At 45.8% G+C, this 19,501-nt stretch overlaps 1 protein-coding gene across 3 annotated transcripts in view; it reads right to left on the reverse strand.

The window, feature by feature from the left end:
- The window catches only part of IL17RB (interleukin 17 receptor B), a 51,150-nt gene that overhangs the window by 19,038 nt on the left and 12,611 nt on the right, over window positions 1–19,501 (reverse strand). The window contains exon 1 of one of the 3 annotated variants that reach the window (XM_019505009.1): window positions 915–1,787. The exons of the other annotated variants lie outside the window; for them this stretch is intronic. Coding sequence (XP_019360554.1) covers window positions 915–986 — 72 coding nt within the window. The 5' untranslated portion in view covers window positions 987–1,787. Of the gene's footprint in view, window positions 1–914; window positions 1,788–19,501 lie in introns of those variants that run through there. 3 annotated transcript variants of the gene reach the window in all.

Raw genomic sequence — 19,501 nt, forward strand, 5'->3', positions numbered from 1 at the left:
AAAAAAATCTTTAATTGCAAGCTTTTGGGCACAAACACCCCGTCTTCAGGCATAGGAGAAAAGGTTGCAAAAGTTCTCTGAGAAAGAAGTAACTTGAAAAGAATCACAATCCTGCTGAAAAACTCTGTAGGTATTGTAGGCACAAGCATCAAAGCTAGCAAAAAAAATTGATTAGAGAATAATCTTCCTTTCTATTTTTTTAAGTTTGCCTACTTTATACATCTGGCAAAATTGTTTAGTCTAATCAGCTCAACTGTGTAATCTGTTAGAAGGGTTTTTTTTCTTTACTAAAAAGAAAGACTCAAGGAATCAACAGGGAACAAACTCCCCATATGCATATGACATTTAAAGATTTTTTCCTAATTCAAGAAATGCTATGTAAAGTGGGCTTCCTCAGAAAATGACAGCACTATCCCTTTTAGTCATTGTAACTAATTTCTTCTAACTGTTATCTGATCTGTTTGCTTATTTGTAGAATGAACTCTTGCTGTTTTATTCCTTTTCATTCTGCATTTTACTTGTCCGTTTAATAGTAAAGTTGAAATGCTAAAGGGACTCTTTTGACTAGTGACATCTGGGTATACCAGAGACTTCATCTTCCAACTAAAAGCATTGATCCAGAAGACAAGTTCCTAACTATATAAATGTTCCATACTATCAGAAAGATTTTTCCTTCATACTGACATCTTTCAATATAGAGTCTATGTTCCACTCAGGTGGGTAGGAAAGGGGCACAGTTGTGACCCCACCTCCAGGTATTCAGTGACACCCACCCGCTTCTACTGCATAGAGAAGCAGCCTTTCTTGGTGTCCTCAGGCCATCATGCAAAACAATTCAACTCCATCTGATGGGGAATAAATAGGGGTAGAAGAGGGAAGAAGGGAGTAGATTACCCTCCTTCCTTGTACATTACCAGCTCGGCATATCCCCCAGCACCACAGCTGCTCAATACCAAGCTCAGCAGGACACAGGCTGCCAGAGTCATCTTCAGTGGCAGAAACAATGTGACCTCTGCAATCAAGTTGAAATTCCCCTCTGCTCCTTCCTGTCCTTTCTCAGAACAACTAACTGCAAGTCAAAGTGCTGCACTCATTGCTTTAATTTCCTCTTTGCCTTCCTCCCAGACAATTTATAACTCAGTCTTTCCCCACCCACTGCCCAAGATACAGGCCTGAAAGCAGTGCAAGGGAAAAAAATCATGAGCTTTGGCTCAAAGCCAATAAATAATGTACACACTGAAACCTAGAGGGCAAAGCAGTGTGAATGGTAAAGAATGATAGCTGGATGTCTCCCTCTGGGGATCACCCTTCACTAGAAGCAAGTACCCTTCCACTCTGAGAAACAGCTCATGTCAAGTAATGAGTTACATGGGACACCTGCATTTTTAGCTTTAAGCTTTGCCCCACCTTGCTCTATGAAATTTAGAGCTTCTTGTATTCACAGAAGTAGAGTGAAGAAGTCAAAAATAGTGACCAAATCCTAAAGCTTTAGTTTTGGCCAAGGGGGATGACCTGATGAGTAATCTGATGATAGAGGGTAACCTAGGCAACAGTGACCATGACACTATCACTTTCACTGTCCATCATCTGTCAGTAAGGTACACATTCTTGACTTTAAAATAGCTGACTTCAGTAAGCTAAGGACTTCAGTGAGTAATGCCCTATGGGATCATGGACCACAGGGAAAGAGTATGGATGAAGAGTGGTCATTCCTCAAGGACATAATCCTCGGTGCACAAAAGTTGTCCATACCGGTATGCAAAAAAGGTGGCACAGAGGCCAGAAGCCCATCTTGGCTCAATAGGGAAGCTGCAGATCTTCTGAAAAAGAAAAGGGAGGCTTACCAATGATGGAAGCTAGGAATAGGCCCCAAGGAGAACTACATAAGCTTGGCCCACACCTGTAAGGGGAAGATTAGAAAAGCAAAGGCGGTGCCTGAATTCAGGTTAGCAACCAAAATCAAGGACAATAAGAAGTCCTTCTATAGGTACATAGGTAGCAGAAGGAAAACCAGCGGAAATGTGGGACCACTGCTTAATGCATCTGGACATCTGATCACTGACACCAAGGAGAAAACTGAACTCCTGAACAAGTACTTTGCATCTGTATTCCACCAGTCTAAGAGTGATAGCCTGCCATATGCAAATATGACACAGAATATTCACAGTAGGGATGATCACCTACCAACAGGCAATGGAGAGCTGGTGAAAGAAGAGCTAGGGAGGCTGGATACCTATAAGTCAGCAGGACCAAATGAACTCCATCTGAGAGTGCTGAATGAACTAGCCAAAGTCATCACAGGACCGCTGATGAACTTTGAGAATCCATGGTGCACAGGCAAGGTCTCAGAAGGCTAGAAAAGGGCCAATGTTGTGCTTCAAGAAAGGGAGGAGAAAGGACCCAGGGAACAATAGGCCAATCCGCCTAACCTCAACCCCAAATCTGGAAAAGTTTCTTATGGAGTCCATATGCGATAAGGTAGCAGAAGGCAAAATTCTGAATGACAGCCATCACAGTTTTGTTGTGGGTAGGTTATGTCTGACTAACCTCATCTTCTACGACCAGGTTACTCACCATCTGGATAAGGGAGATGAGGTCAATGTCATTTACTTGGACTTTAGGAAGGCCTTTGCCTTGGTGTCCCATGAGGCTCTCAAGGTAAAACTAGGGGACTATGGGCTCAACAATTCAACAGTCAAATGGGTGGGAAACTGGCTTTGGGGTTGGACCCAGAGACTACTAATAAACAGGTCTGTGTCAACCTGGAGGAAGGTAGCCAGTGAGGTCCCTCAGGGTTCGGTACTTGGACCAGTGGTTTTCAACAACTTCATCAGTGATCTGGATATGGGGGTGAAAAGCACGCTGGCAAAGTTCACCAATGATACTAATCTGTGGGGAAGTGTGGCCATGCATCAGGGTAGGCTGACAATCCAGGCGGACCTAGACAGATTAGTTAGATGGGCAGTCCAAAACCAGATGCTGTTCAACCCTGAGAAGTGTAAAGTGCTCCATCTTGGGAGGAAAAATCCACAACAAACTTACGGGCTTGGTGGTGCTACACTAGCTAGCGCCACTTCTGAAAGGGACCTGGGGTCATAACTGACCATAAAATTAATATGAGCTACCTATGTGATGCTACAATCCACTGGCATGCATCAGCTGATGCATCTCAAGCAAAACTATGGAAGTTATTCTCCCACTCTACTCTGCGTTGGTGATGCCACAGCTGGAGCACTGCATCCAGTTCTGGGTGCCAAATTTCAAGAAGGATGTGGAGAAGCTTGAGACAGTCCAGAGAAGAGCCACTCATATGATTAGAGGCCTTCAGAGCAAGCCGTGTGAGGAAAGGCTGACAGATATGGGACTGTTCAGCCTAGAAAAGAGAAGACTTCGGGGGATTTGGTGGTAGCTTACAAATATATAAGGGAGGGCATCAGGGGCTAGGCAAACAACTATTCACCAAAGCGCCTCAGGCGAAAACCAGGAGCAATGTTCATAAACTCCTAGAAGGTTCCAGATGGGATAAGGAAAAACATCTTCACAGTTTATGTGACCAGACTCAGGAATAGACTCCCAGCAGGGGTGGTGCAGGCACCTACCCTGGAGATCTTCAAAAGGAGACTGGACACACACCTTGCTGGGCTTATTTGACTTCAGCAGTCTTTACTGCCTAGAGCAGGGGAGCTGGACCCGATGATCTCACAAGGTCACTTCCAGCCATAAACTTCTGTGAATCCTCTTTCACAACCACATTATGCACACAAAACTACTACTCCTAACAAAAAACTTAACATCAGGTCAAAATGGTTTTATTCCCCTATGGACACATAAAAGTAATTTTCACTAATATCAACAGTTTTATTTGCAGTAATGCCACAATACAGGCAAGTGTACTCTGTCAGCCAGTGGCTCAGCTAGTCTAAATCAATAGGACTAATGAAGTCAACATACCTTTCTCCCTGAACTTATGAAACATTCACAGAAAATATGAATACACATGCACAACAAATCTCTGTTTCTAAAAGAACTACTGCTAGACAGAGTTTGTCCAGAGTTTGGACCTACGTGCAATATGTCAATATGTTAGTCATTGACCTACGTGCAATATGTCAATATGTTAGTCATTCTAACAGTGCCTTTTGCATAAGAATGCAAGCTCATGATTGGACCACCCAAAAATACAATATAGTAGTTAATCCCATCTCCAGCTTTTGGCACAGAGTACACCCCATATCTAACTACCCTAAATCAATTATGAATAGGTTTCCCTTTCAAAGTGATTTTCTCTCCTTTGTTACCACATTCCTCAGTAATCTAGGCACCTATGCTGGTTGGCAAATATTGTGTGATCTGCCCTGCTGTAACAATGATCTATATAGTGCCTCACAATTCATGGTTTACGGTGTTTGATTTGATTAATCAAGCCCTACTGCAATTAATTAAATGGTAAACCTCTGGAATGATCAAGGGTTTTGTGCATGTCAATTTCACCAACAACCAGGTATGGACCTGAAAGGTTAATATCTACAATACAATCAAAGACAATGACTCTCCACCCTGTTGGCTTCTAGAATATCATAGGTGGTTAGATTTTATAGGTGAATGTTATGTAATTGCTTTTATAGTGCTGGTGACGGGGAGAGTCAGAGGCCACCCGCAACATCAGCCTGCCCACCTGTCTAGAGCAGTCTGCCCTGTCTCACCCGCCATGACTTGATATATACCGTAAATAACCAGTGTAAAATACAGGAGGCTACCCATTTTATGCCCTGATGCCAAGGGCATTATACACAGCTCTGACCTCCGTTATACCATGTCCCATGCCTTGCAGATGGTATCCAGAGTAAAAACTATGCCTCAGGCCTCCTCATACGTATCTGGGCCTCCTGCACTCTCACTACCTCACTGCACTCCTCCAATCACACCCTTTCACTAGGGCCTCCAACTTATGCCATCTCCATTAGGGCTTCACATTCAGGCCCTTTTCACTAGGGCCTCAACTCCTGCTACTCCAGTCAGCCCATGTCCAGTCCTTCAGGCTCCCTCAGCCCTATTCTACGTGGCTGCTGCCACTCCAGTCGGCCCATGTGCAGCCCTTCAGGACCTATAAGGCCCTACTCTACATGGCCACCAGTTCCTACACTACCCCCTCACAGGGGGTATGGGGCCTTGCACTCCGTGGGTCTCAGGTGTCCACAGATGTGCCTGTACCCCACTCATGGCCTAATCACCCACTCAGGCCTCAGATGTCTGAAGACAACCTGGACCCTTCTCCAGGCCCCACACTATGGGCCTGGGTCCCACCTCATGCCCCACTCAGTGGGCCTGGGCCCCTGTGCTTTTCTCTCAGAGTGTGCTCCCCTAGCCTTTCTCCTCCAAGGGGTAACTCACAAGGCAGCAGGAGCTGAAGCTTTCTGGCACCCCATAGTCACCCTTCACTGGGGAGGTACAGGTGTGGCATTTCCTTGAAGCTGCCCTGCCAAAAGTAGCCCCACCACACCATCCAGCCCCAGCAGGGTATAGTTTTAGGTCATTCTCCAGGACCAGGAACCTCCTGCCATCCCCAAAGTTCCTGCCTTGTACAACACTTCCATTGATAGAAAAGCCTTTCTGCTAAATATCAACTGAAGTGTCATGTCAATCCTTTTAAAGCACTAAGTATCCCATTTCATATGCAACAAATACTTCGTGGGGGGGGCCGGGTTCAGCTCCATAAAAGTAATTACATAACAAAAATCATCTATAAAATCTAACCACATATGATATTTCAGTAACAACGTAAAATATTACTGAACATAAAGCATATTATGTTGGTATCTATCAAACTAGGAAGTTTTCATTAATTTCCTATTGTTTAAGATACAGTGGGGAAAAAACCCAAAACCAAACAAACCAACCCTTAAGTAGATCATCCATTTCTTATTAGCTAGTTCCTCTGTACCTCATCCTAGCTTCTTACCATCATCCTCCATAGTTATTATTTTTAATTAATCGGAACTTCATAGCGATAAGAAATACCACTTATTTTACAATTTTTCTTGCCATTTTTAGTTTATTTTTAATATTATTTTTCTGGTATTGTGCAAAACTAAGTTTTTCATAATGATTTTCCCTTATAGTCATTGGTATGAAAAGTAAAAATTAGATTTTACAATACATAGAGGTCCTGGTTCTTTTCTCACACTACTGCAAAATCAGCTGTAATTCTTGTGAAACAAGTTATTTCAGTGTAAAACTGGTGACTCAGAAAACATTAGTCCCCGTTTCCACTTGAACGTTACCCACAAGTTGGGTGTGACAGTTTGTTATATAACCACCATGATACAAAGTTTGCTAACTGCTCTGACTACTAAATCCGGTAGGTTATAAAGTAGAGGATGAAAAATATAGTTTAAAATTTCTTCAAAGTCCACAGTTATCTGGTTTTGTAGTCTTATACTGTGGTAACCCCAGGAGTTCTATCTTCTGATGTATCATGTTTAAAAAAACCCAACAAAACAAACAAAAAAACCCAAGCCAGGCAGCAATTCAGACTATACAAGCTAAAAATCAGCATGTTGCTAGGGAACTAATAGCAGCACTACTGTCCTGAGGTTGGGTCTAAAGCTAGTGTGGTAGTAGCTGCTATTATTTACAAATGTTGTCTCGCCTCTGTTTGCTTTAATGTGTACTTTGAAATGAATGGAGATTGCCACACTTATTTTTACATGCAGAAATTCTCACAAATATTTAGGAAAAACCTCATGGGCTAAATTTGGATCTGTTATTCAGAAAGAAGTCCCCAAGGTTGCATGTGGATTGATATATTTAATAAACAATGTTATTATTTTTATATATTTAAAGATGTTTCAAAATTAGCAGAGGTGTCTTCTGTCTTATACTTTATGTTTTTATGCATTTATCATACTGAAGAAGACAGAAGTGTTTAACTTTACAGGCAACTTCAGGAAAACCCAGCCACTTCCAAGGGTTGGCAGCTGATAAATAAACAAGATACAGTTCACTACACAACAGTGGGTGCTCTACATATGTGCTTTACTGCAGAGCTGACTAACTAGCTCTGCAGTAGTGTGTCACCATCTACAAAGGGCCCTTATTAGGGCACAGTAAATTAACTAACTCTGCTGTAGGATAGTACTGTCCAGGACAAATACTATCCTACAGCGGAATTATTTAGTCCACGGAAACTCATGTGTAGCTGCTGATGGGGCTGGCTGGGGTGCAAGGGTACTTCAGTGTGGGGGCTGCCTGCTGGGTAGCCCCACACTGGAGCACCTTCATGCCCCAGCACACTGAGCTGGGGTGGAACAGCCTTGGGCTGCCAAGCTGACGCTCTGAACCCCTGCCAGCCAGGGCTGCTTCACCTGGCTCAACGTGCTGTGGTCCCGGGCACACATGTAAATACTGTGCCTGGGAGCAATAAACTCTGGTGTGAACTGTGCTGTAGTTTATTGCTACACGCTAATTGCACGTGTAGATACACCCAGTGAATGACACCTCTTTTTGCCAGGATACCAGAAAAAAAAGAAGTATTAACTTATATGAAAATGTTGTGGGCCTTTTATTTATCTTGGAACTTACATGACTAACAGTAGCTTTTGAGCAGCCTTCTAAGATTAAAGTTTTTATTCTCATAACCGGGGATCCTGGTTTTCCCTGATAAAAATCACAAATTCTCTGATAAAAAATTGCAAATTCTATGATAAAGCACCCCAAATCTGTGATTAAAATGAAAGGACCCTCACTCCCCACCCCACAGCCCCCTGGCCCTGCTCATGCCCCTTACCCCCCACCCACAGCTCCCTGCCACCTTCACCCCACAGCTGCCAAGGGCTATGGGGCCAGGGACCCAGATCTACAGCCTCCTGCCCCCACAGGAGTGAAGCCTGGCTTTCCCCAACCTCCACTGCCTGCCTGCTGTGGGCTTGGGGGGGGCAGCTCCCCACTGCTGTGAGCACTCCTGGAGGTGTAGGGGGACCCGTGCCCCCAAGATCTGTGCGGGGGGCCGGCTCTGGCTGCCACCCTGCTGCCCTTCCCTGGGGCCTCCACAGTGCGGTGGGTGCGGCCCAGTGCAGAAGGGGACTTTGGAGCCATGTAGGAAAGCTGCTTGCTGCTGCGCTGGCCTGGCAATACATCCCCTGTGCATGTGGCAGCAGTGAGGGGCACAACCCCATGCCGCTGCCCCTACTGCATGCAGGGGACACATCTCCAGAGTAGAGGGCAGTGTGGAGCTCGCAGCAGCAAGCAGCTTTCCTGCATGGCCCCACTCTGCCCTGCTGCACTGGGTCGCACCACCAGGCTGCAAAAGGCAGGAGCCCAAGCCCACAGTTGGCAGTGAGCCCCCACCTCTGCCCTACGCACAGATCTGGGGGGCCTGGGTCCCCCGTGTTCCTCTGGGAGTGCAGCAAGAAGCCAGGCATGCACATGCCTGAGTGCCCTCAACATGTTCCCTCCCAGCCTCTTTGTAGGCTGGGACTCTACCAGCCTGCAGAGAGCTCTTTGCAAAAGGGCAAATTCCATGGGTTTCTCTGCTAAAACAAGAAATCCATGTTTTGCTCTGGTAAATGGGAAAATCCATGTTTTTCTCCATTTTTCCATGGGAAACGGAAAACACAGATTCCCGCTCATAAAATTCCTGTAGGGTGTTTTTATTATCTTCAGTGTGTAGATGAAGAACTGAGACTGAAAGAAACCATAAAGCTCAAACATAATGAAGAATGGGGTCCTAAGGCCTGATTTTCCATGGTATTGAAGCTTGTATTGTCACACAGTCCTCAATAAAGTAGGTAAAGAGTAAAAGAATAGTAGGAGTTTATATTTACATTGCACAAGGATAGATAACTGTACAAAGGGCAAAGATTCAGAGAATTAGGCACAAGATCTTAAACTGCACAGAAACTAACAAGGCCAACAGAAAAGTGCTTATGAAGTGCATTATTAGATATAAAGTCTGTATATATGTTTGTGCATGTCTGTGGACTTATTTTATATGTAAGTATAATTTATAATTATACCACTTGTCACAACATTTTGTGACTCAGGCAATGTTAGGGTACTTTTTAAAAAAAAAAATTATCTCATGATAACACAAAAAAGTCTGAAGTTTCCCACATTCAAAATGGCTGCTATTTTCATTATTGTTAATAGGTCTGAACCCAGCAAAAAGAGTGCCAGTTCCATAAAGTCTGTCTGTGTGTAGAAATAGAGTTGGTGGCCATCTTCAAGTGTTTTTCCTGAGGCTGATATAATGCCTGCAGGCAAAATGGCTGCCACTTTGTGGTTCAGGTGAAGCTAGACTGGACATAGGAACTACTATCAGGATAAATGGAGGTCAGGGTAGGAACTGTGGGGAAGATGGATGTTCCTAAGGGCTCAGCGGGGTCCCAAGCCCTGAGGAAGTGGCTGTTGGCCTCAGGCTGAGGAGAAGCCATGTACACCTAAGCCTAGAGAAGGCATAGGCCAGCCTAGGAAGGGGCTTAGAGCTTGTGGGCCTACTGAGGAGCTATGCAAGCCCCTGCTTGGAACTGGTGGTGAGGCCAGCGGCTCAGATGGAGTAAAGTGGAATAAAGGGCTGATGGATATAAGATCGGTGGAGCACCAGTGACAGCAGACAGTGAGAATGGACTGCTGTAATGTGGGGCCCAGAGATGAACTCCTGCTGAATAGGAAGGTCAGCTGCTGCTAGCCTGAGGCCATGGAATCTCCACTGGTTAAAGCAAGGGGGCCAGGGCTGATGGGTAAGTCAGCCCACTGAGAGGGGCAGGCCAGGTCTGTGGAGAGCTACTGACACCCTGACTGGCCTCGGGATGGGGCCAGAGCCTAAAGGAGGCTGAGGGTCCTCTCAATGGGGGGAGCATCACTGCCAAGAGAGGATAGGTGGTCAGCTGGCCAGCACGTTGGAAAGACGGAGGATGGAGCCCACTCTCCTGATAGGTGGAGATATAAGGGGGTCTGGGAGAGATGGGGCCAGTGACTGAGGGCAGGCTATGAGATGGAGGCTACAACAGACTACCCAGGAGAGAGCAGTCCTGGAAGAAAGTCAAGGAGCCCAGAGGGGTGAAGAAAGATCAGGGCAGGTAGGCCTGCAGTGGTCCTGGGGAATGACCTAAAACTACACCCTGCTGGGGTTGGATGGTGTGTTGGGTCCGCCTGTGGCAGGGCAGTCCCCAGGAAGTGCTACACCTTTGCCTCCCTAGTGAAAGGCAAGTATGGGGCCCTGGAAAGCCTCAGTCCCTACTGCCTTGTAGATCACCCTGGGCTAGGAGAGCACACCCTAAGAGAACACCCTAAGAGAAAGGCTAGGAGAGCACACCCTAAGAGAAAAGCACCAGGCTTGGGCAACAGCACGGGGCCAGGAGGGCCCGAGGCCCAATGCCTGAGTGGCTGAGGCTAAGTGGCAACACAGGGGCCAGAAGGGCCTGAGGCCTCATGGGAGGCCTGAAGGAGAGTAAGGCCTAGTGAAGGCCTGAAGGAGAGTGAGGTCCAAGCATGTCGGAGGCCTGGGTACACCGTAAGCTGACAGTGGGGTCCAGGCACATCAATAGACACCAAGGGGGCACAAGGCCCATCAGATAGGTCTTACTCGACCAATCTCATTTCCTTTTATGAGAAAAGAGCCACACGCATAATCAGAGGTCAAGAAAACAGAACTTACAACGACAGGCTGAGAGCCATGCGGCTCTTTAGCCTGGAAAAGCGCAGGCTCAGGGGTAATCTGATGGCCACCTATAAGTTTATCAGGGTGACCACCAGGTCTGGGGGAATGTTTGTTCACCAGAGTGCCCCAAGAGATGACAAGGTCGAACGGTTATAAACTACTGCAAGACCATTTCAGGCCGGATATAAAGAAGAATTTCTTTACTGTCTAAGCCCCCCAAGGTCTGGAATAGCCTGCCATCGGAGGTGGTTCAAGCACCTACATTGAACACGTTCAAGAGTAAATTGGATGCTTATCTTGCTGGGATCCTATGACCCCAGCTGACTTCCTGCCCTTTGGGCGGGGAGGCTGGACTTGATGATCTTCCAAGTTCCCTTCCAGCCCTAATGTCTATGAAATCTATGAAATTCCCAGTGAGGGGGCGGAGTATTATCCCAGTGTAGCGGGTCAGAGGGTGAGGGGCTAGGAGCCTAATGAGAGGCCAGGAGCTCAGAGTGCATGTGTGAGTAGAGGCCCCAGTGAGGGGGCATGAGTAGAGGCCCCAGCAGAGGGCATGTGGCCAAGGTATGTCCAAGGACACCTGAGGCCAAGTTTGGGCCAGAGGCAGAGTGTGGCTCAGCAATGGGCCCGGGGGAGTAATAGGGGAAGTGAATGCCATCTGTGAGGCATGGGACATGGTAAAGGGAAGGTCAGAGCAGTGTATTATACCCTCAGCATCAGGGCAGTAAATGGGCAGCCTCCTACCTACAAACATCTATTAAAATTATGACAAAGCGGAGGAAGGTAAGCAGCTTGCTGTCACCCCCAAGAGGAGGTGAAAGATGGTGGTGTGAGGTGACTCCCTCCTGCGGGGCAGTGAGGGACCCATCTGTTGTCCAGACCCCCAGCCTGTGAGGTCTGCTGCCTCCCAGGGGCACGCATCTGAGATATAGCAGAGAGGATCCCCAGGCTCATGCAGCCTTCCGACTACTACCCCATGCTCCTCATCCATGTGGGAACTATTGACAAGGCCAGGAGTAATCCAGACCAGGTCATGAGCAACTACAGGGCTCTGGGAGCTGGGCTCAAGGGGTTGGGGGCCCAGGTAGTCTTTTCTTCTGTGCTCCCTGTTTCAGGCCATGGTTCCAGTAGGAAAGGATGCATCAAGGAAGTGAACTGATAACTCCAACACCAATGCCACTGAGAAGGCTTTGGATTCCTTGGTCATGGCATGCACTTTAGGGAGACGGGATTCCTGGGAAGGGATGGCATCCACCTCACAAGGAAAGGTAAGTCCCTGTTCGCAGCCAGGATGGTCAATCTTTTGGACTGGGCTTTAAACTAAGATTGCTAGGAGACAGGGGATACACAAATTCAAACATGTCCTGGGACCAACATACAAGTAAGCCCCGTAGACAGGGACACTGGGAGAGCCACTTTGTGGGAGCTGAGGGACTAGTTCTCCATCAGCGAGACAGGAAGTCTGTGGCCTCAGTAGGAGGACTTGGGCACCTATATACTAATGCCAAGGGCATGGGGAACAAGCAGGACGAGCTAGCCTTCCCACTCTCCGGTGTGCATTACAATCTTATAGGGATGACGGAGACCTGGTGGAACTCCTCACATAACTGGAGCATAGCTATAGAGGGCTATATCCTACATAGAAAGGGAAGAAAGGTGGAGGCATTTCTCTCTATGTGGAAAACCACTACACCTCCTTGGAGACTGACATCAGCTCCAAAAATGGACAGCTTGAAACCCTCTGGGTCAAGTTGCGAGGGGGGAGGGATGCAGCAAGAGAGACCCAACTGTAAGTGTATACTACAGACCACCAAACCAGGGGGAGGAATTCGATCTGGAGTTCACCTGAGAATTGGCTGAGGTCGCATGTGCACATGACATAGTCGTCATGGGCAATTTTAATTATCCAGACATCTCCTGGGAGGAAGACTCGGCCAAGTTGGATCAGTCATGATCCTTCCTGACCTGTGTTGAAGAGCTCTTCCTGACTCAGGAGGTCCATGGGCCAACCAGAGGTGATGCTCTGCTAGACTTGGTCCTGGCCGAAGGAGACTACCCAGTGACCGACTTACATATAGAGGGAAGTCTGGGCAACAGTGTCGATGAAACCAGCATGTTCACTGTCTGACTTAAGGCAGACAAATTGGATAGCAGGACTGGAGTCTTGGACTTCAAAAATGCAATTTCAACAAGCTTAGTTTACTACTAGGGCAAGTGCTGCAGGACTAGGGACCGAAGGTGAAAGATATGCACAAAGAATGGTTGTTCCTTAAGGACACGATCCTTGAAGCACAAAGGAAGTTCATTCCTATGTGGAGAAAGGGTGACGGAAGGGCCGGGAAGCCTTCTGGCTAAACAGGGAAATCAGGGTCCTGTTAAGAAAGCAGAAAGAGGCTTATAAACAAAGGGAGCTCGGGGCGGGCCCCAAGGAGGACTACTCCACAACAGCCTACATTTTCAGGGAACAGATAAGACAGCTAAAGCGGTAACTAAACTTAGATTAGCAATGAGAATCAAGAACAACAAAGTCCTTCTTTAGGTTCAAAGGGAACAGGACGAAAACAAATGGGAGTGTGGGGCCATTGCTCAGCAACTCAGGAGAGCTGGTTACCAGTAAGCAGGAGAAAGCTGAACTCCTGAATGACTACTTCCCCTCGGTCTTTCACTGGACCAAGGGGAAAACCACTCCAGGTAAAGTACAGTATGAACACAGTAGGAATAATCACCTTCCTACTGCTGTAGAATTGGTGTATGACCAATTAAAAAATTTAGACATATACAAGTCAGCGGGACCAGATGATCTTCATCTGAGAGTGCTAAAGGGGTTGGTTGAAGTCCTTGTGGAACCTCTGGTGAAACTCTTCCACAACTCATGGCACTCTGGAGAAGTCCCTGAGGACTGGAAGAGGGCCAGTGTTGTGCCCATCCACAAGAAGGGCAGGAGGGAGGACACAGGTAACTATAAGCCAATCAGCCTAACTTCCATCCTAGGGAAAATCCTGAAAAATTTCAAAGAGTCTATCAGCGATAAGCTTGCAGAAGGTAAGATTCTGAATGACAGCCAGCGTGGTTTCATTGCAGGCAAGTCCTGCCTTACCAAATTCATCTCCTTCTGTGACTAGGTAACTCACCACCTGGACACGAGAGAGCAGGTTGACATTGTGTACCTTGACTCCCAAAAGGCCTTTGATCTAATATCCCACAATGTCCTCATGAGAATATTGAAGGACTGTGCGCTTAACTCCAAGACTGGCTGCAAGATAGGACCCAGAAAGTCGTAGTGTGTCATCCTGGCGAGAAGTGGGCAGTGGTGTCCTGCAGGGGTTGGTGCTCAGTCCAGTACTTTTCAACATCTTTTTTAATGATTTGGTTGTGGGGGTGAAGAGCTTACTGGTCAAGTTGGCAGACAACACCAAGTTATGGGGGAGTGTGGTCACTCTTGAAGATAGGCTACAGATACAGGCGGACCTAGACAGGCTAGCAAGTTGGGCAGATTAGAACCTGATGAAGTTCAACGTCGAGAAAAGTAAAGTGCTCCACCTCAGGATGAGAAACCCCCAACACACCTACAGGCTTCGTGGCACCAAACTGACTAGCACCACAAATGAAAGGGACCTGGGGGTAATAACAGATCACAGTATGAATATGAGCCAGTAGTGCGATGCTGTAGCCAATAGGCCAAATAATACTTTGGCATGCATCAATCAATGCATCTCCAGCAAAAACAAGAAGGTAATTCTTCCGCTGTATTCAGCACTGGTGAGACCACAGCTGGAGTTCTGCGTCCAGTTCTGGGCAACACACTTTTTAACAAGGATGTGGACAAGCTTCAGCGTCCAAAGAAAAGCCACCCATATGATCAGACTTTTACACAGCAAACCATACGAGGAAAGGCTGAGGTATCTGGGACTCTTCAGCCTGAGGAAAAGAAGGCTGAGAGGGGACCTGGTAGCAGCTTACCATTACACTAGGGGAGTACATCAAGGGCTCGGTGAGCAACCGTTCACGTGGGCACCGAAGGGGAAAAGCAGGAGAAATGGCCACAAACTCCTGGAAGATCAATTCAGGCTCAACATTAGGAAAAACTTCTTCACAGTCAGGGTGTCCAGACTGTGGAATTAGCTCCCTCCAGAGGTAGTGCAATCACCTACACTGGAAACCTTCAACAGACTGGACAGTCACCTTGCTGGGGTCACCTGATCCCCAGTTATCCTTCCTGCTTGGTGCTGGGGGCTGGACCTGGTGATCTTCTGAGGTCCCTTCTGGCCTTACAATCTATGAATCTATGCGCAAAGGCAAGCCAGACAAGTCAGGTGGGCGGACTGCCCTAGACAGGTGGGCAGGCTGATATTCTACCTGACCCTGGGACTTCCTTGTCACAGGTATGCACAAACATTCAAGGAAGTTAGAGGGAGGTTAGATCATGTTAAAAATGGCCACTCAGTTGAAGGTAAGTCACGTTGGAGGGGGTGGGGGTTAGCAGGGGCTTGTGGGGATTGGAGGCCTAGCAGGATCTGGGAGGTGTTCATGTAGTCTGGGTGGGTTTGGTGGGATCAGGTAGCTAGTGGGATATGGGGTTTGGAAGTGTTGGAGAGACTCTCCGATTCTGCCAAAACCTCCGGGACATCCCCAGTCCTCCTGCTACCACCAAATTACCCCCAATTCCACAAACCATTCCCAGGGCCAGTTTTACCACTGTTTACTGGTCCTGTGAGCCTGCTTGAAGAAAGTTGGGGTGGGGGGAGGGGAGATGGATCAGGGGGAGCTGGCAACTCTGCAGGTTGAGGGGGTAGCAGGATTGGGGAGGGTCTCTCCTCCCCCAAGACCAGAGGCTATTTTTAGCCCTCCCCCTGGACAAACAACCTCCCTCTCCCCTCCAAAAAACCCCCAATTCCTCCTGATCCTTCTCATCCCTTCCCCCCAACTCAATTTAAGCAGGCTCCTGGCATCAGTGAGTGCTAATAAAACTGGCACCAGGAGCAGTTTGCAGGATCAGGAGGTTTGCCAGACTTAGGGAGTGAGGGTTGTCTGTCTGGGGGTGGGAAAAAGGCCTAAAAATAGCCCAGTGCTGGGGGCTGGTAGGAAAAGAGCAGCCCCAGGGCTGGTACCAGCAACTGGGCTTTCCCAGCCCTGGGGCTGCTCTGCAAATGTGTGCAGAAGTTCAGTTAGACTGGTTTTGCTAGACCTGGTCTAAGTTAGACTACCTCCAAGGTATGGTTAACTTAAATTGGGCGGCCATTTTTTACTGATCTAACCTACCTGGAACTTCTATATAGTTTGCATATAGATAGACCTAACTAGGGATTTAAGTGTTAGGTCTGCACCTGGGCAAACTGAGTTATATCGAGTAGTCATTTTTAACACACTCAAACCTCCCTTAACCTCCCTGAATGTCTGTACTAGCCATAGCAAAGCTCTGGTCCTGGACCTAACTTCTGTCAGCAATAAAAGCCTCCATGTTGTCTGCTGTCCTTGGAATTCTTATCTTCCTCAACTCTCTATAAGGAAAAAAAGGCTTAAAGCAACAGGAGGCATGGTAGGGGAGATTTGCTACAGGGGTCACGGGCTCGAAGCAGTGAGCAAGAAGGATAATTTTAAAATAGCTATTTTTAGCTTTTTCGGAAAATTCATTGTAATGCCTTTTAAAATATACCTTTATTGTAATTATTTATGCAGTTGATGGAAGCTGATGGAATGATTTTTAAAATTTAAAATTTAATTTTAAATGTTTTGAATGTGATTTTTTTTAAAATTAAGGATACTATATATAATTTGTGTTATAAGTTACAGAAACCTAAATTTGGGTCAGGCTTTTCCCAGCAGTTGATCAAAGTGGTTGGTGATATAAAGATATATGTAAGAAAGAACATTGTACTCTCTTTTTTCAAAAAACATCATGATGCAACAAAATGCATGATTTTTTGGAGACTGTCTCAGGATTTTTGATCACATCAGGTTATCAATGCTGAATGTACCTCTGTAAATTATTTCAACTAATTTATTATTTTATTTCCACTAGCCAAAAATACAGGAAGTCAGTGGCAAAGAATGTCTGCCTATATTTTAGTTTTAATAAGTTGCTTTCTTGTAAATGTGCTTTGCATATTTAACAACTGACATGCTCATGACAATTGGTGATATGATAAACATTAACTAGAAAGGTTAACATTTAATGAACAGCTTTATTTTGTTTTAAATCTCTATGGAACTATTCATAGCACAAAAGGTATTTTCTTGCAAAAGCATTTATATAAATCAACATTAGATGCTAGGGACTAGATAAAAATGGAGGCAAAGAATATCCTTCCTGAGTAGACACTTTATGTTAACAATTGTTTTATATATATATATACACACACACTGATATATTGTTTTCTTTCTGATGAGTTTTCAAACAATTCCATAAGCTGAATACAGAGAAACCATTGTTCAGCTTGTACTAACTGACGTCAATCAGAATTTGCATGAGCAGTCCTGCTCTCATCTAAGTTGCTGATACTGGACTTCACATTAGCACCAGTTTAATTTAGAACAGGATTTGACCTTCTGTAAGATTTTAGGATTTGAACCCACATAGCTTTCTAGTTATTCTTCAGAATTACCTATTTATATATAAACCACTGCTATATTTCTTTCTATTCTGTGACAGAATGGAAAAGAGCTTGTGCAGGTAAGTTTGATTTTGCTATAACACCACTTGACCTGGTAGGGCAAGTTTTTCTATGTAGCTTTGAAATACACAAGTTTCTTCAAATGACAAGTATCAACTGTTGTTTTGAGAAACCTTGTAGAAATACTTTACTATCTTCCTTAAAAACTGGGATAGTGAAAAGTATCTATTTCTCAATTCTTAAATGTATTTTTAAATGGCACTACTGGTTGGGACATACTTTAACCTAACCATAAATGAAACAGTAAAAAAGTAATTGCAAAGGGTGAAAGCTCTCCAGTGAGATAAAAGTATTTAACTATGTCTGTTAATAATGTAATGGTAAAAAGAAATTCTTTGGGATTCACATGGTAAAACTTTGATTTATTAACTAACAATCATCTATGAATTAAAGCCATCAGGACACCTTGTTGTATGATACAATTTAGTGTGATTTAGATTTTTGCAGGTAGGTTCTCTATATAAATGCCAAGAGCAAAGGTAAAAGTCTAATCTTTGACTGAATTAGGAAAATACTGTATATGAGAATGAGAGAAGTTTGGATGTGATACTGGATAATAGAGGACCACATCATTTCATAAAATCATAGAAAATTAGGGTTGGAAAGGACCTCAGGAGGTCATCTAGTCCAATCCCCTGCTAAAAGTAGGACCAGCCCCGACTAGATCATCCCACCCAAGGCTTTGTCTAGCTGGGTCTTAAAAATCTCCAAGGACGGAGATGCCACCACCTTTCTGAGTAAGCTGTTCCAGTATTTTACTACCCTCCTAGTGAGAGAGTTTTTCCTAATATCCAACTTAAACTTCTCTTGGTGCAACTTGAGATGATTGCTCCTTGTTCTGTCATCTGCCACCCCTGAGAACAGTCCAGCTCCATCCTCTTTGGAACCCCCCTTCAGGTAGTTGAAAGCTGCTATTAAATCCCCTCTCAGTCTTCTCTTCTCTAGACTAAATCAGCCTCTCCTCAGAAGTCATGTGCCCAAGCCCCCTAACCATTGTCATTGCCTTTCACTAGACTCTCTCCAATTTGTCCACATTCTTTCTGCTATGGGAGGCTCAAAACTGGACATAATACTCCACATGTGGCCTCACAAGTGCTTGATCTGGTAATAACACTCGTACCAATGCAGCCCAGTGTGCAGTTGGCCTTTTTAGCATTAAGGGCACATTGTTGGCTCATTCAACTTACTGTCCACTATAACCATCAGGTCCTTTTCTGCAGAGCTATTGCTTAGCCAGTCAGCCCCCCGCCTGTAGCAGTGCATGGGATTGTTCCATCCTAAATGCAGGACTTTGCACTTGTCCTTATTGAACCTCATAAGATTTCTTTTTGTCCCATCCTCCCATTTCTCTAAACTTGCTTAGGGTGCACTCTATGACATCTTCCAGGTGACTGATGAAGATATTGAACAAAACTGGCCGCAGGACCAACTCCTGGAGCACTCCACATGATACCGGCTGCCAACTAGACATCAAGCCATTGACTATTACCCTCTGAGCCTGATGATCCAGCCAGTTTTCTGTCCATCTTACAGTCCATTCATCCAACCCATATTTCCTTACCTTGCCTACGAGAATGTTGTGGGAAACTTTATCAAAAGACTTGCTAAAGTCAAAGTATACCGCATCCCCTGGTCTCCCCTCATCCATAGAGCCAGTCATCTCATCATAGAAAGCAATCAGGTTGGTCAGGCATGACTTGCCCTTGGTGAATCCATGCTGACTGTTCCTAATCACCTTCTTCTCCTCCAAGTGCTTAGAAATGGATTCCTTGAAGACCTGCTCCATGATTTTTCCAGGGACTGAGGTGAGGCTGACCAGCCCATAGCTCTCTGGATCCTCCTTTATCCCTTTCTTAAATATGGGCACTATATTTGTCCATTTCCAATTGTCCAGGACCTCCTCCAACCACCATGAGTTTCAAAGATGATAGCCAGCGTCTCCACAATCACATCAGCCAACTTCCTGAGCACCCTCAGGTGCATCCCATCCAGCCCCATGGACTTATATATGTCCAGCTTTTCTAAATAGTCCCTAGCCTGTTCTTACCCCACATTTGGCTGCTCACCTCCTCCCCAAACTGTGCAGCCAGGTGCAATAGTCTAGGAGATGACTTGGCCTCTGAAGACTGAGGCAAAAAAGGCATTGAGCATTTCAGCCTTTTCTGCATCCTCT

This window comes from Gavialis gangeticus, unplaced genomic scaffold, assembly GCF_001723915.1.
Source record: "Gavialis gangeticus isolate Ggan-Ray unplaced genomic scaffold, GavGan_comp1, whole genome shotgun sequence".
NCBI lineage: Eukaryota > Metazoa > Chordata > Crocodylia > Gavialidae > Gavialis > Gavialis gangeticus.